The sequence below is a fragment of the Bactrocera tryoni genome, chromosome 1 (genome assembly GCF_016617805.1).
Source record: "Bactrocera tryoni isolate S06 chromosome 1, CSIRO_BtryS06_freeze2, whole genome shotgun sequence".
In the NCBI taxonomy this organism is placed as follows: Eukaryota; Metazoa; Arthropoda; class Insecta; order Diptera; family Tephritidae; genus Bactrocera; species Bactrocera tryoni.
In genome coordinates, this window is record NC_052499.1 from 36,746,638 (window position 1) to 36,764,501 (window position 17,864).

Here is a 17,864-nt window from a genome sequence, read left to right on the forward strand (position 1 = left end):
AACGAAAAAATTCCATCTGTTGTTGATAAAACCCCGCACCAATAAAGAATGATATCAGGGCGCGTAAAATTTTACAAGGCCTGAAAAATGAATGCTTCGCTTCAATGTTGTAGACTCTGCAATAGCTTCAAAAATTAATAAAAGTTTAGGTGATGCCTTAAAAACCCCTATTCCTTACATACATGAGGGTGCTTAGCAACTAAGTTAACAAATGGGTATCTTGGTGGACATTCTAAAGACGGGTTCTGGGAACACAAGCAACGGTAATGCTACCCGCACAATTTTTCAGCCGCCGAATCCTATTGTAACTGTAATTTTCCGCATAATGGCTTGAGATATACAGTAAGCGTAGCAGTTTTTCACATGTCCTGGTTTCACGAGCATCCATCGAATCATAAAATTGTAATACATGGCGCAGATATTATTGAAAATGTTTCGTTTCTAATAGAAATGGTGCCGGAAGAGACGCATTAATGCAAACATGCTAATAACGTCAAAATCTATAGGTACCTCGAAGTACTTCAAAACATATGGTAATACAAGGTCTGTCGCAAAAGAAACAGGACTGTTAAAAAAACAACAAAAAATTAATATTTTTCAAAAGTTATATTTTGTTATTCAAAGTAGTTTCCTTGTGCTTCGATACAGCGTTTAGCCCGGTCAATTAGCATTTCAAATGAGTGTTTAAGGTCATTTTTCGGAATGCTCTTGAGAATATCGGTCGTCGCCTTTTGGATAGCTGAAATGTCCTGAAACCAGTGTCCTTTGATGGGCAAATGAAGTTTTCTAAATAGGTAAAAATCACAGGGTGCCAGATCAGGTGAGTAGGGTGAGTGATTAATGGTTAATATGGAGCTTTTTGTCAAAAAATCAGTGACAAGCGTCGACCGATGACACGGCGCATTATCCTGCAACAGGCGACAGGACCCTGCCCCACGGTATTGTGGTCGAGCACGACGAATGCGTGACAAAAGACGCTTCATAACACCAAGGTAAAACACAGCATTATCGTTTGGACAGGTGGGACGAACTCTCGGTGTACAATACCCTCGGAATCGTAAAAACAAATCAGCATTGTCTTTATTTTTAACTTCTGAAGACGACCGACTTCTGATCGTCACAGAGGTCCTCACGACCTTCTTGGAATCGCTTAAACCACTCATGCACATTACTATGGGATAGGCACTGATCACCATAAACTTTTTTCATTACCACCAGAAACAGTTATATTTAAAAAGTTTTGTAAAAGGGGATACATTTCAAGGAATCCAACTTTTTTTAAAGAAAAAACACAGAAACATCAAATTTAATGGGGTTTATTAGCATTCGAAAGAACGCGATATCGGTCGCCATTGACTTTTCAAGAGCCCATGGAGCGAAGAAATGCTTGGGATTGTCGAGGAGCTTCAAATCTCGCAAAAGCTGTATTTTTTACGCTTTCAATTTAAGATTTTGATGTAAAATGCGCCAAGTCGTTCGATGCGTCAGTCCGAGTTGCTGCGAACGGCGCCGAATCGATTGTACACTGTCAGCTACGGCTACTATATTTTCGAATATTATCCAATAATGAATGGTGATGCGAATACACGCTCAATGAAATATCATGACAACTTTACACGACTCACGCGTGATCTGTCAAAAATAGACTATTGAAAAAAGTACCTCTAGTTGGGTCACCCGTTAAAAGAAAATGAAGAATTACACCTGAAATTTTTTACCTTCCTATATTTTTCATATATACATATGTACATCCGAAAAATAAAGAAAAACGCTTAATAAAACAAAAACAAAATTTACCGATATTAATTGATGAAGTATTTGTTAATAATAAATAATTTTGTAAAGAATATATATGTACATGTACCTAAAATTTTAATTTTTTTCGATGTTATTAACAAAGCGTTGCCAGATTGACCATTTCGCCCACTGTGCGCTGTTATCAATCACGAGTGATGCCGAGCAAATGGTGAAACTCGTAAATTACTGATGAAATCATCATCATCATTTTTGCGACATTAACTTTTATCGCTTGTATGACAGTGCAATATCTCACTGCACATTTCCAAATGTTTATTCCAATACATACTTACATACACACACATATACATTGTACATACATATACATGCATGTATATTTATTTAATTTATGCAATATTAAGGTGCTTGATTGCCAAATGTTTTTTATTGCTATAAAATTAATTGATTTAACATTTAGCATTGTTGCCTTTGCCATTGCTGTTGCTCGCATGCACAGTGATTACTTTCGACGCCGCAGTGTTGTTGCTGCCGCGTGTCTTGCATTATGGTCGATTGCATTTCGCATTGAAGTCACTTTACATATTTGCATTCCATTTTTTATTTTGTGGGCAGTCATTTGCCAATCGCATTGAATCACCCTCTCACTTAACGGCATTTAATTATGTGTGTAAAATAACCAACTCACATATACATACTGACGCCGCTGCATTGCGAGCACTCGGGCGCAAATTGCAATTGTAGCAAACAGTTCACCGTTGCATACCGACAACCAAACCACCCCCCCTCCCTTCATGTCGCCAATTCGTCCCATCTCTACCATCCTTTTCGCTGCGCCGTCGGCCGATCCGATTGCGAACGTTATTGGCTAATTGCTTTGGTATTTGTGGTGACCCATTTTTCTCTATAATATCGACGCATACACTTACATATGTATGTATGTACACGAATATGTACGAATATGTTGAACTCAACTCTGTTGCAAAATTTATTATGGAAAATTGTTGGCAACACTTTCACAAACAAACACCCAAGCAGGCACGATTGCACCAACAAATGTGCAAATGATATAAATATATCATGAAGTTTTTATTTATTTTGTATTAAATGAACGACTTGCTGCTATTTAATTTCATTGTTATTGTTGTTATTGAAGCGCAGCCATTTGCTTGCGTTTATTTTATATTGTGTGTGTGAATGCGTGAAGCGAACAATATGTACATATGTACATATATGTATGTATGTATATATTTTTGGTCTGTTGATTTAAAATTTTAATTGTGGGCCGTTGCATTTTTATGAGGTCATTAAAAAGCGCTTAAGTGAAATTGAATGGGTGCGGTGAAAATTTCTGTGATTACGGCTATTTTATTAATGCGAATTTCACCCATTTACTGTGTGCATATGTATGCATTGAAGTGACTTTCATCATTTTCGAATGAATGCGCACAATTTCAAGTGCCACTTTGATTAATTGCACCGAATCACTGATTATCGTTTGATGCTTTCCATTGTTTTATTTGTATGCACTCATTGCACTGCATTTATGATGAAAGTTGCAAATTATTGATGCCAAAAATTATTGTTTCGTAAAAATGTGTAATGGAATTAATTGGTGATTAATTATTGAATGTAATTCATTATATATTACATTTATTCAATCGTGTCTTGATAAATATTTTCGCTTGGGGAAGGATTTGTAAATTTAATTTTGTTATACATACATACATAGTCAATATATTGCTTGCCGAATAATATTGATTAACTCATTTCTGCTTGAACTAGATACTTTACGTTCAAAAACGGGCTAAAAAGTATCACGCCAGTTTTGAATTAAACGCACAACAGCCCTTAAAGCACAAACTTGTTTTTGTTGTATTTGCCTTCGCGAAAAGCGAATTTTCCATATTTTTTCTTAGAAAACTTTTAAATTTATTGATCCAAATATGTATACACATATTATGATATCTTTTAACTGTATTTTAAGACTCAGTATTATTAAAAATTGTTCACAAAAACAAATATTTATTGCTTAAAAAAAATAAGCTCGGCTTAGCCGTTTTCGAGTAATGTTGGTCACTGACTTTGAAAGCACTATTTTGAAAAAATGCGTTTAAAGCTTGATCTTGTGCTTCCAAGAACTCTGAAATGCCTTTTGCGTGTAACTTCGAAAATATTCTCCGCAACGATATTGAGTACAATAAGAAAATAAAATATACAAAACTCGATTTTTTGAAAATTCTCACGGTTATATAACCCCTTGAAAATGCGTGCAAAATAAAGAATAATAGCCGCAAAGCGAAATAAACTTAAGGGATCAGTAGGGTAGGGTCTATTTTCTAAGATAATAATGTAATCTCCGAAGAAATTGCGCAGATCGGTTATATATAGCATATAGCTGCCATACAAACTGAATGATCGGAATCAAATGCTTGCATGGGAAACTTCCGCATTTGACGATATATCTTCACGAAATTTTGGTATGAGTTATTGTTCATAGAAATAATGTAATATCGGAAGAAATTGTTCATACAAACCGAACGATCGGAATCAATCATCAACTTGTATGGAAAACTTTCGCATTTGACATGGTATCTTCACGAAATTTGACATGGATTACTGCTTAATGTACATAGTCTCCGAAAAAATTGTTCAGATCGGGTTACTATAGCATATAGCTTCCATACAAACTGGACACATAGTTACTAAAAGAAATGAACCTGTGAAGGTTATATTACGGGTGCAGCCGAAGTTACGTTTTTCTTGTTTTATAGAAATTTTTATTCTACAACTAGCTGACCCCGCAGCCGTTGTCCTGCGTGAAATTATGTGTTTTGAAATTAAAAAAAACTGAATTTATCATTTAATTTTGTTTCCAATGTAACACAGCCGATAAACAACATTTTTTGGTTTCTGTTCCGGTGTACAAAAAAGATGGTTTTCCAACTCGTGAGCAAGCCACGTATATCTGGCCGTGTGAAAAACTTAGCATTTCCAAATTTATGCCACACACTCCGCGTCTATCCTTGTGCCCTGTTGATTGTCATCTCAAATGCAATATTCACTGGAAACGGAATACATTTGAATTGAAATGGCATATCGTTAGAACTCAAAAGAATTCGTAGAGACAAGCATTCTGCCCCTCTTGTATTCGATAGGTGCGTCACAATCAGTCGGGTTCCATTACACAGTTTCGGCGCGTGAAGATTGCGAAGCATAATAACGACAGATCCAACTTTGAGACGCAAATGATGCGGTGGCATACTCCAAAGAATTTAGAAATTCCACTGGATAATTCGTCGTCTTCATTGCCAAGACAATCGATAGATTTGTATGAGCGCAGGTTTCCCGGAATTTGTCTTGGAATCTTCCAGTTTAAGTCAACAACATCGGTATTTTTGGCAGCTATCATAGCGCGTGCAGTTAAGGAACATTCGTGATGAGCTCATCTTTCGTGAATTGATAAAGGGAAGATGGAATTGATATCAAACCGGAAGTATCAACCGGAATTGACCCATTTCCAATTCTTAGCGAGACGATGTAAAATGTTCTCGCAAACGGATCACTGACGAAAGTTGAAAAAAACTCGCCAATGTTAATTTTGTTGTTGGCGGTGTTTCCACTGGCTGTAATGTATTCTCTGTGTTGAAATACAATCTTTGGACATTCTCCAAATTAACCGCGAGACGCACAACAGTCGGAAAACGTTCATGAATCGCAAAGGTAAATATCCTACAAAGCGCTTTATTGCAGTTCACGTATCGACCATATCGTTCGAGGCCAATAACCGCCATGTTGCTTCTTTTGATGACGTATTTTATCGTGAGTTTTGAATGTGAATTAGACAATAGTGGCAAATAGTGTAGTCAACTTCGATATTGTGATGTGTAGTCAACTTCGATATTCACTCTTCTGAATTGAATGTTGAATGTTCTGCAGTTGTCCTCTGGTGAGCAACGCCGATAGAGTGGATATCCATCATTTCCAGTTTTTGTTTCCGAAAGAAACCTGGATAGTGTTTCGTGCATTTACAAACCGAAGTGGGATTGTGGTGTCCGCAAGGTCTATGAATACGTTTTCACCACTTCGTATAATACTGGATCTTTCTCTGCATCAGAAATTTCCACAGAAATGATTTCATCAATTTGATCTGGTGTAACCACAATCCACCATCTAAAGAAGAATGTGTGGGTGCGGCAAATCTCTTTTTTGCAACTCAACAGAGTACATCCAGCATCTAACAGCACCATATATGCCAAACGTTGCTTCAAGATAAAGTCCATCTAATATCGTAGCTCTTGTTTGAAAAGTCGTGCTGTGACATCGTGACGATCGCTTGCTGATTGGCCGCGATCCATAATTCCGCACGTATGTCACCGCATCCTGGGAGTACTCGTTCATGTGTCTTGGGCTGCCATACGTTGATGGCAAAACGAACGCCGACGGATATTAGCGCGACCTCTTCGTGGTAGCGTAACAAATTTCTATCTAAAATTGATTACTTTGTATGAAACACACATAATATTTTCACTGACTAATTTTCAATATTTTTTTTTTTTTGAATAGCCGGAATAAAGAAAGCAAACGACAAATTTGCACGATTCAAATAATTGAAAAACAAAACAAAACAATAAAAAAAAAATTTTCTATGAAAAAAAGTTACTTTTTGGAATTGTCCAATTTTCCGACTTTTCCTCATGAAAAGTATACGGTTTTTTTTCTACACCTTCCCCGATCCACAGCGAACAATCTCTGATAATTTCATCAAGATTGGTTCAGCCGTTCTCGAGCATTAGCGCTACTAACAAACAAACATTCATTCGTTTGTATGAGAAAAAGAAAAGGGCTGTTTTTAGGGGTTTTCCGGCAACTATTTGAATTTGCCGTAAAACCCATCTTTGAACCTAAACGAACATTTAGAAAAAAGAATTGGCCAAATTGGTCCAGGCGTTGTTGAGTTATGCGCTTAGCAACACATTTTGCGATTCATTTTTATACTTGTACATATGTATATAAGATAAAGCTTTTTTCACATATCATGAGGTATATCGTGGAGTGTATAAACACATTTTTTCGGAATTTTTTGATGACATCTGTCGGAGAAATGGCTGGGTGAATGAGATGCGTTTTTTCACTGGCGGACACGATTTCTCATGTTTGGATCACCTGAAACACAAAAACCCAATTTATTCATAAAAAGTACGTGAATGGTTATCGTCCCTACTAAAATCATGAAAAAATGTTGATAAATAAAAAAGTAATTAAAATTTTTTTTCTTTAATTTTTCTCCATGTTTTTTTTATATAAATTTTGTCATAACTTTGTCAATAAATTATAGGGACGATAGAAAGGCGTTTTGTGACCATTTAAAAAAAAGTAAGCAAATCGGTTGAGTCGTTCGACCGGAATCATGTCCGCCATTTTAAAAAAGTGAGTTTTGAGAAAAACGCGTTTAAAGTGCCAGTAGTGCACACCGAGCCCTCCGAAAGTCGAGCGGTATTATTATTTTTGGGCCTTTTTCGAAACCTTCCAATGGTTTCTACATTAATTCTAAGAGTATAAGGGATCAGAAAATGCAAAACAAAAACATAATTTGGAAAAAAGATTACCCTACTGACCTCTTCAGATTTTGGCTAAACACAACATAACCAACTTTTTTTATCTACTACGATCTTTTCGGTCGTCTCTGACAGAAATTGAAAGTCAAGTGATAAATAACTCATCAATAAAGATATACACACGTGAGACAAAACTATTAATAACAAAAACTCAAAATTCATTGGATACAGCCGACATCTTAATCAAGGTATAGCGATTCAGATACAGAATACGTATTACGATAAAATCAGTGAAAATAACAAAACATTTCAAAAATCGTCGAATATTTTAAAGTGAAACTACCTCAAACAAATATTATACCCCTCATTTTAGTACAATGCAACTAATTTTTGACAAATGTCGAGGCCCAGCAAAGACCTTTTCATAAGCAATATATTCAGAATTTTTTTTTAAGTTAAAAGACAGAAGACACTATAAAGTTAGCAATGAGCTTATAATATTCATTCCTTTCCTATATAAAAAGCTCATGAAATCTAAAAGTCCCTCTACTTGCAGAATATACAAACATCTTGCAACATTATCCAAGGTTAAGCACATCGATTCACAAAAGCAAATACATATTTCATAATCTCTAAATATATATGTACTATACAAACAAGTTTATTTATTGCACCGTTCGCTCTCTAAGCGTGACAGCACCATACTATATATGGTCACTCCGGAGTTTGCCTTCCGTTTATATTTACATTATTGTTGTCGTTACAGCTTGTAAAATTCGCATATATCACAATTTTATAGTTTACAATAATTGTTGCACTTTTATTGCCCGCCCGTGCGCGGCGTATAGCAGTGTTGGCGATGCTGCTGCTGTTTATTGTCATTAACATCGATTATTTGCAGAAATTCCATCAACGCAACGTTTAACGGATCATAAAAAATGTGCAACACGCTACCGAGTATTCAGTGGCATCACAACGTGCGCTGTGGCATGAGTTCATGAGCTTGGTGCTGCCTGTTGCAGCTGCACTTGGGACTGCCCAGCCTACGACTACTGCTGTTTGGCAGGCATTTTACATTTATGTGCGTATTTATAAGTTATGAGCAAACATATGTACGTATGTATGTGTTTTCCGACTGTCGATGGCTATAGAACCCGGCAATGACGGTCATTATGGGATACTTAATAATTTCACAGCCTTTATGGTAATTTTAATGACATCCATAATGGCCAGTGAATTTTCTATATGGGACTTATAATCATGAATTCGCTAGGTGGCTTTTCAGGAAATCACGAGCTATTTTATGGCTGATTTTTATGTTGCCCTCAACTGTTCCTCTTGACACAATCAGCACTGTGCCTCTAACTTTAACAATGAACAAACTTTCATGTAACTAAGGCCTTCCAAAATCAAATTGTTTGCCTTCGAAGTTGAAAATTGAGCTTATTTAACATTATTAATTATATTATGCAGTTTAATAGTGATATATGTAAACATAGATTTTTCCGTTTAATTTTTATTCTCTGAATGAGTTTGATTATTAAGTTTACCACGAAGTTTGTAACACTCAAAAGGAAACGTCAAAGACCCAATAAAGTATACTGCTAAGTCGATTTTGACATATCCCCCTCCACCTGTCTGTATATAAGCGAACTAGGCACTCAATTCTAGAGATACCAATTAAAATTTGCACACGTCCTTTTCTCCCCAAAAAGCTGCTAATTTGTCGGAACCACTGATATCGGATACTATAGCTGATATACCATATAAATTGACCGATCAAAATCAAGTTCCTGTAAACAATTTGTTTATTTGGATTATTGTCCAAGGGAACAATACAATCTCCGAAGAAATTGTTCAGATCGGACCACTAACCACTAGAGCATATATATTATATAATTGTATAATGTCAAACGAACTGTTCGATCGAACTGTTGGTCGTTGTATGGAAATTTTTTCTATTTCACCTGATGCCTCTTTTCGAACTGAACTTCAATAATTAATACTCTTTGATAGAGGATGAATTTTAAAATATTCAAACTCATTTAGCTAATGTTCAGTCAGGGGTATTCGTCTACCACACCCGTGTGGCCCACACATCCCTCATTCGATCTCAACAGTTTACCACCTGAAACCGGAAATTGGAGATCACATTTCAATTGTTGTTTCTTAAGAAGACCTTTCTGAATTCAAGGCTGAGGGATATTTGTTTAGGGACTATTATTTGAAGGAAACAATAAATAAAACTACAAATGGCGAACTTCCTGTCATAAAAAGCTAATTTACTTGCATGTCAAACTTTTCCACAGAAGTTAATGTCATTTAGTTCTAGGAAATCAACCGCAAATAATAATTCATGAGGATGTGAAGGTGTACTTGTACTCCTATAAATTCTTATAAATATATGTAGAAACAATCAATATAATTGCAAACGAGTAGAATTTCAGCAACAAGCAGCAATACAAAATACAACATATTAAGGAAACCTTTGTTGCACAGACACAAACCTGCCACAAGTTGTTGCATGCGTCAGCACTGAGTACGGCTATGACCGAGCGACCACAAGCACAGTTACAGAGCCAGACGCCAACACAGACATCCCACAACGTGTCGCGAATAAAAATGCAGGCATTCGCGAGGGGGCAAGTCAGGCCAAAGCGGTTAGCAACATCAGGCAATAACTACTGCAGTCGCACTGCATATAAAGAAAACAAACACGTTTTATTCTTTTGTTATTGTTGTTCAATTATTGCTAAATGTCGCTTTATTAATTGTTATTAACAATTCTCGCGAACATACTCGCCTTTATTTGCATGCCGCTACACACTTCTGTCCATATACATACCATATATGTATATAAATATATATGATATACATACATATATATATAGGTGTACACGTTTGTGATCCGTTAAGTGCAATTGTAGTTATTATTAGTTTTTAATCGCCACGGAAAGCCATTATTCTTCCACTCCCGTTCGGTCCGTTCGGCTTGTATGTATTATATGAGCTCGTGCAAATGCCGTCTGTTGTTGTTTTCAATTTCTACATGCAGGTCATTTGCATTCCCCTCCATACTCGGCTGCTAATTTAGCTTGTTATTTCATTGCTCACTCAGCTTGATTCTTTTAAAAATCTCTGTCCTTAGCAAGAGCGCCTGCACTTTAATTCTGCATATGATTTTTCTATTACTACTTATTGTTGTTGCGTCTACTGATTCATTTGGGCTCACAGATGTTCTCATACCTCACCTTCAACTCATTGCTATTCTTGAATAATGCAAAATTCAAATGCAAAGCTGGTAAATCAATGTCGCAAACTTACAGTTACACTCAAAATAATGCTTATTTCATCTTACTTTACACTAGAATGAGGAATGTTATCCTTTTTTATTAGACAGGGGCGCACTTAGCAAAATTTCTGAATCACTGCAGCAGGGGAAGACCATGAGTGATTAAAGTGACCTTGAGTCGATTTAACTATGCCCGTCTGTCCGTCGCTATATAAGCAAATTAGTAGTCAGTTTTAGAGATATGCAATTTTGCACACGTTATTTTCTCCGTAAGAAGCTGCTCATTTAGCCGAAGCGCCGATATCGGACTTCTATAGGATATACAAAACCGCCTAAAATCAAGTTCTTGTAAGGAAAACATTTTTTGACAAAATATCTTCTATAAGTTGCGCATTTTTTAGTTAAAAATTTTTAAATTAAAAATTAGATTTTCAATTTAATTCATAAATAAAAATTTAATTTTAAAATTTTTAGTCCCAAATATCTTGGATTAAAAATTAACAGTCAAATGGAAATTTAATTTATATTTAAAACATTTTCTTTTTTATTCTTAACTACTTACATATATGCTTGGAATTCAAACTTTTGTTCTTTATTTTTCAATCCGGTATGAACAAAAATATCACAACTAGCATCATTTTGAAACGAATAGCCTCAAAGCAAGTAAAAAAATGAAAATTTCATAGCTTTCGGGTTAAGGTTAGTACTCTAGGATAAGAATAGGTTTTGTTTCATAGCAACTCTTCAGCCTATGATTTGCATACCTAGCTAGAGGCTATTTTAAGAGAAAGAATATATGCAAGGTGTATATTAATGCGTCAAATACTTTGTTCGTTACTACCTTAAAGTCAAACACTTTTCGCAGAGTGTATATTTGCTTACAAACACTTAAACGCTGCTGTTACAAATACAGTGAACAATTAAACATATGCACAACCCATTTGAGTGAAATCAATTGAAATCTAAATAAAGTCAAATTAGCGACAATACTATGGCAATCTCAGAGTACAAATTGAAATTTAGCAAGTGCTACAGTAACAAGCATATTTATGTACAACAACAATAATTATTGTGAAAACCGCAGCTGCATATCAAATGACAAGCCGCAACGCAATTAGACAGGAAGGCTGACAGTTGTTTTTGCACATAATACTTATTCACTTTTGTTGTTGTTGTGCCAATTGAATGAACGCCGTTTAAGTGCGTGAAATTAGCAATAAATGCGAAAGCATTCAAGCACTTGAAGGTGTGTGCAACAAGCATACAGCGACGAGCTGCGGCAACGCACGAAGTGACAACAAAAACGGACCGCCGCCAAAGGAATGTATCCCCGACACCTACGAATATGCCATGGCATGCAGAAAACAACAACAATAGGACTTTAACGGGCAGCACCGCAAGCAAATGAGGTTACAAAGTGATTGACAGCATCGCTTGACAGACAGCATTGTTGCATTGCCGCGTGCCAACCAAGCAGACAGACACTTAAACGCTCGTTTTTAGCGACTCGTATGATTTCATTAGCATTCTCCATTACCGACAACATATTTATGAGCAAATACACCGATAGACACATAAGATTGCAATATTACAATTGTTTGGTTATGTTTTTATGCAAAAAACTGCAATTTGTTTACCCACAAAGCAAAGTCACCTTCTTTGTCTAAACGTTTCGACTTTTTATTGTGCCTTCGTTTCAGATGCCAATCACACAGTCAAACCGGGTAAGAAGAAAAAACTTGCGAATGCCTCTGCCACTGGTGTTTCCGCCACGGGTGCAGCGTTGTTGGGCTCAGCGTCGTCGACAGTTACGCCCCCGGCGTCTTCTTCGTCGATGCCTGTGCCGGATGTGAGTCCTACTGGTAGCAGTGACAGTCTTATGCGCGATAAGCTATTCCCGACCGTTAGCACACCGCCCGCCTCATCTTCCGTGCCTGCGGTGGAGACCACGGAGGACGACTCAGATTCGGGATCGACCGATGCGCGACGCAAGAAGAAGGCGCGCACCACCTTCACAGGTCGTCAGATATTCGAATTGGAGAAACAGTTCGAAATAAAGAAATATCTTAGTTCGAGTGAACGCACGGAAATGGCTAAGTTGCTGAATGTGACTGAAACGCAGGTGAGTAAATGAAGCATTATAAATGCAAGTAGTATCTAGTCTCTAGTTTAAACAAAGTTTAAAGATCTTTACCGAATTTAATTATTTTATAAAAAGTCCTAGTTTAAAAGCAAACCTTTCCTCATAATATTTTAAAAAGTACAGCAGATTTTTTTTTAAAGTTCATTCTTATCACAATTTTGCCTCCATTCAGAAGATGTTATTGGGGTAAGAGCAAGAAATATTCTCCAATTATCCGGTGCTGGACTGACTAAAAGTTTAACTGAGCTCATTTTGGTCCCATTAGTTCGGTAGTCTTGTAAATCTTGTCTGTTGTGTCGAATATCCACGTAAAAAATAAAGTAGTCAAATATATTATTAAAAAATAACTCAGCTCCTAATAGCTTCTGAGAACACCATGTCCGTCAGATGCTGCTTTGTCGGAATCGCCGATATCGGACTGCTATAGCATATTGCTGCGATACAAGCTGAACGATCAGAATCAAGTTCTTGTATCCGTATCCGAACATGAAATAGAAATGAAGGGTCAACATATTTTCTTCGGTTCTTTCCAACAATTTGAGACCGAATTCATAGTTTCAGATTGAGATAACAATTCCTACAAAATGTATTTGCTCTCGAAAATAACGAAGGATTATGAAGGAATCAAGCACAGAAAAAAAAATGCATCTAAGTCTTGATTGTGCGATAATTTGTAATATTTGCAGACTTATGTACATGCATGTACTTGTATGTATGAATATGCATGTTAGCCAATAATTTGAAACTTTGATTACTGTGTAAACCTTCATGAGCAAACACATTAATTGACTTCTAATTAGGAATTTGCATAATCAAACAAAAGCTTCAAATATTGAAAGTGTGTGCAAGTATAAGTATGTATAGTGAGTCTATGTGTGTTGTATGCCGATTTCTAGGGTTTTCGGTACAACGGTAAAATAATATGAAGATTTTATTTACCCAGTATGTGCCATATTTTAATGAAATTAAGTTTAAGTTGAGTTAAGTTTTCTAAAACATAATATAGTTTAGCGTTAGGTTCAGCTTAGTTTAAGATGAAATATTCGCATTCAGGACGCGAACGTTCGCCTAGCCCCTTAATTTCCGAATCAAGTACTTATAGATTCTTGATACGAGTGTAAATGGGATAATTTCAATGTAAATAGCTCTGAAAGTAAGCGAAATGTAGTAATGAAACTAAGAGAGTTTATGAGCTATAATATTGCATAAGTTCATCGGATATCCAATATGATTATAAACCGTTCATAAATTTGTAGAATAGTGAATATTAAATTCTTTCGCAATGTCTTAATACACAATTTTGCCAATACCTGAAAACATGCCTCCGACTTTAATCTCTGAAAACTGCACTTGAATAAAATATTCGGTTACATCTGAGCATAGACGTTCCTTTTTATAAATAACTCTTAGTAACTTGATTTGATTGAATCGCTTAGTTGTCGGAATCTGGTGAAAGATAAAAATACTAATTATTATTACAATCTGCTCTGCAGGTAATTGCGGCGGTATAATAAGGTGATTATACGATATTTTTATTTTGTGTAGATTATGTGCATTTATGCAAACTCTTTTTCTTTTATTGGATTCTATTTATTTTTATTGTCGCGTACTGCTTTGCACAAAGTGTAATAATAGTTTATAATAATATCCGATGTTTGTAATAACTAAAACTAATCGCAGTGCAATTCTCCCGCCGATCGGGCCAAACTACCAACAAGGAATATTATAGACAAACAACTCTCAGTTCTTTTAACACCATAATGCATCATGTCACGTTGTCAATAATTCTTCCGCTAGTTTCGCAAAAAATTCGACTCGTCCGCAATCGCCACATTCGCTTGAGTCCGTTTTGACACGATTGAAGAAATATAAACCGAATAGAAGAAAGTCTTGAAGACTATACCGGTAAAGACTATTCCAACTGTTTCAAGGACTGGAAGTGTTGACAAAAGTACAACTTATCGGACGGTACTACTTTTAAGGGAATAAATTTTATTTGGAAGAATAAGAATTTACGTAAACAAATATTATATGCTAGTTTTCAAATTTGAACGTTTTTTCAAACATAGCCTAGTGGCATTATCTCACTAATATCAATGGTATAAATTGAGATCTTCACGTACATTACCTGGGCGCTGGAAGTTCAATTTCCACCACTTTTAGATTAAAACTGCCACACTACGTTTTGTAGTTTCATAAAGGTTTGATACAGTGTTTGTCTGCACCCGAACTTCCTTCTTTCTACTAGGTAATTATATGAATTCATAACATTATTGTCATATATGCACACCTGTACATTATATAACATGTAATCTCAATTCTACTGTGTTTTGCAAACAGTTTGTTGCATATAGCATATACATAATTTTGCTCACATACATATGTAAATTCATACGGGCGAAAATTATTTGAACAACCCTAAACTTTTCCGAGCATAGGCATGCAATAAGCACAAGAAATATGCTCTACAAACTAATAATTATAATTACAAGCTCTAATTTGCAAAATCACATATACATACATACAACCGCCACGCCCAGCAACAACATACATATGTATACCTTTTTATATCAAATATCTGTAAGGGTGTGTTTGTGCGTGCGTGTAATTGATTGCGTTGTTTAACTAGGGAACCGCACTGAATTAATTGTCACTGTTGTTGTACATTTTATGCACTCGCCATGGGTCCACAACCGAAACTTTTTGCAAAAATTTAACTAATTAAACTAAGCAAATTTCCAGTGACTACACGCACACGTGCACATCGAGTGCAAATGCATAAGTGGCTTGCAGAATGGCCTTATCGACCTTCCCGTAAGCATTATGCATTTAGGCATCACTTAAGTAGACAAGGAAAATCAGCAGCTCAGAGCTCTGAGCAGCGCTGAGGAGCAAAGTTCACCGCAAGCGTTTGTTTGCCACCAACAGACTCGAAAGCTCTAAATATGCTTTGTTGATGTAATTAAATTGTTATTGCTGCAACAACGCACACACACATTTGGTGTTGTTATGAAATGCGAAGCAATATCTCAGCTTATAGCACACATACCGCTGTACAAATGTACGTGCAACATTTAATACTCGCAAGATATATGTACATATATTTCTTGTAAATTCCGCCCCTCATAAGCTGGGTGCATAGTTGAAATTGTTGGCAACAGTTTTGGCTCTAATATGCTGTTCAATATAATTAAGTGCCACGCCGACAAGCTTGAATAGCGTGTGCATGCATGAGTGTGTATGTGTGTTTCAGTTGATATTTGTAAATGCAACGCACATCCTGTGCGATAATACACCGAGCCGATGCAATTATGCATCCTGCCAGGCCACTCAACCACTCAACCGCTCAGCCATTCAAGTAGTCAAGTAGACAAGCATTCAGGCGTGCTTGTGTGGGTGCATCTGTGCACACACGCAAGATAAATTGCTTTCGGGCTTATGATATTAATAATAGACTAACACTTGTGCTTTCAACTCACACATAGGCAAAACAAACAAACATAATCGAATGGCACACAAACAGCCACAAGATTTCAATGAACGCCCTCCTCGAAATTAACTATTTCATACAGGCTTACATTTGGACTTGGGGGCATGTGTGTCGGTGTAGTACAAACTTCGCAATGCAGTATGTGCGTACATGTGCGCTTGACTGGTTTATGTGTGACATTAATTGGCTCGATTGAATATGTCATGGCATTAAATAAATAGGTGAGCACACATACGTACAACCAAATATAAAGGCCGTTATTTACAAACTTACATCTATGCCAAATCGATACACAAAAATCCACTTAAAGCTGTAACAACTGTACACTAACAGTGAAATAATTAGGCTTCAGAATTGGGGGTGAGCAGTCAGTCATATTAATAAATGTTTAAGCTTACTTCATTATGAAACTGAGAAGAACGTCAAGAGGTATTTATGAGGGCCCAAAATTATTGAACCAGAAAAGCATGGAACCTCATATTTATTACGGCAAAGCAAAGAAGTTGATTTTGGGGTAGGAATTTATAACTCACCTTGAACAATTTAAAAAAAGGCGGAGCAGGATGATGTGGTGGTCTTTTCTCAGCAAGATGACGCCGATATCATATGATCCAACTCAAGTCCTTATATCGAAAACTTTTTGATTTGACAAGATATCTTCAAGAAATTTACACAAAGACTTTTGTCAGAGGAATCGCTACAATCTCAGAAAATGTTCTTCAGATCAGAAGATAATAACGTAAAGCTGCCATTTAAACTGACCGATCAAAATCAAGATCTGTTGTATACTCTTTTATGCTATAAATATTATAGCTTCAGTGCCGACGCAGTTAAATTTTTTTCTTGTTTTTCTTTTATTAAATTTGTTGTTTTGACTAGTGCCTGTAATCATAATTTGGTATTCTGTAAGTCACACGACAAATTTAAAGGCGAAAATATAATTATATATTGAATCTGTCGGCAAATAAACGCGGAACGTGGACAAGAATATCGAACAAACGAAAATGTTCAGTAGAAGTGAGTTTATTGAAAAACTAAAAATAACTCTCGTTTGCCATTTTGAAAACACTGAATTGAGATCATCATAGATGTTAATCGATTGTCATTTTTTTATATTTTGTAAGCAACGCCAACACGAAAAAGTTAAAAATTATTCAATTCCACATAAATTGTGTAAATATTCTATCAAACAAAAGTTAACATATATTTTTATTTTTATTGATAATTATGCTTTTTTACTTTGTTATGTAAAATTTAATATTTGTTCCCGACTTATTTATGTTCATTCAAGTTTAACTACATCTCAAAACAATGAAATGTAGACCTGTCGTTTTCAATTGAGAGATTTTTATGACTGTCACGTACTTAATTGCTAAATCGTCTCAAATCACAAAAATCGTCTCTTATTGAAAATCTCAATTTTAGAGACTTGTGACTGTATCACAGTACAGAATCGCTCGGATCGTATTTCACGTTGCGCAAGTGAAAATGTTCGCTATCACGAAAATGCAGCTTTCTAAGGAGATAACGCATTACAAATTACGTTTTGTCTATTCGCTTTTCCTTTTCACAATGGCGGCACTCTGTACAGCGTAAGTGAATATGCTGAACACATAGAGCGCGACA

The 17,864-nt window shown here is 36.0% G+C and overlaps 1 protein-coding gene across 5 annotated transcripts in view; it reads left to right on the forward strand.

Moving 5' to 3' along the window:
- Nucleotides 1–17,864, forward strand: part of LOC120770407 (calponin homology domain-containing protein DDB_G0272472) — a 143,031-nt gene that overhangs the window by 88,897 nt on the left and 36,270 nt on the right. For all 5 annotated transcript variants that reach the window (XM_040097880.1, XM_040097845.1, XM_040097854.1 and 2 more), the window contains one exon: nt 12,306–12,727. In XM_040097880.1, the coding sequence (XP_039953814.1) occupies nt 12,306–12,727 (422 nt within the window). The remainder of the gene's footprint in view (nt 1–12,305; nt 12,728–17,864) is intronic.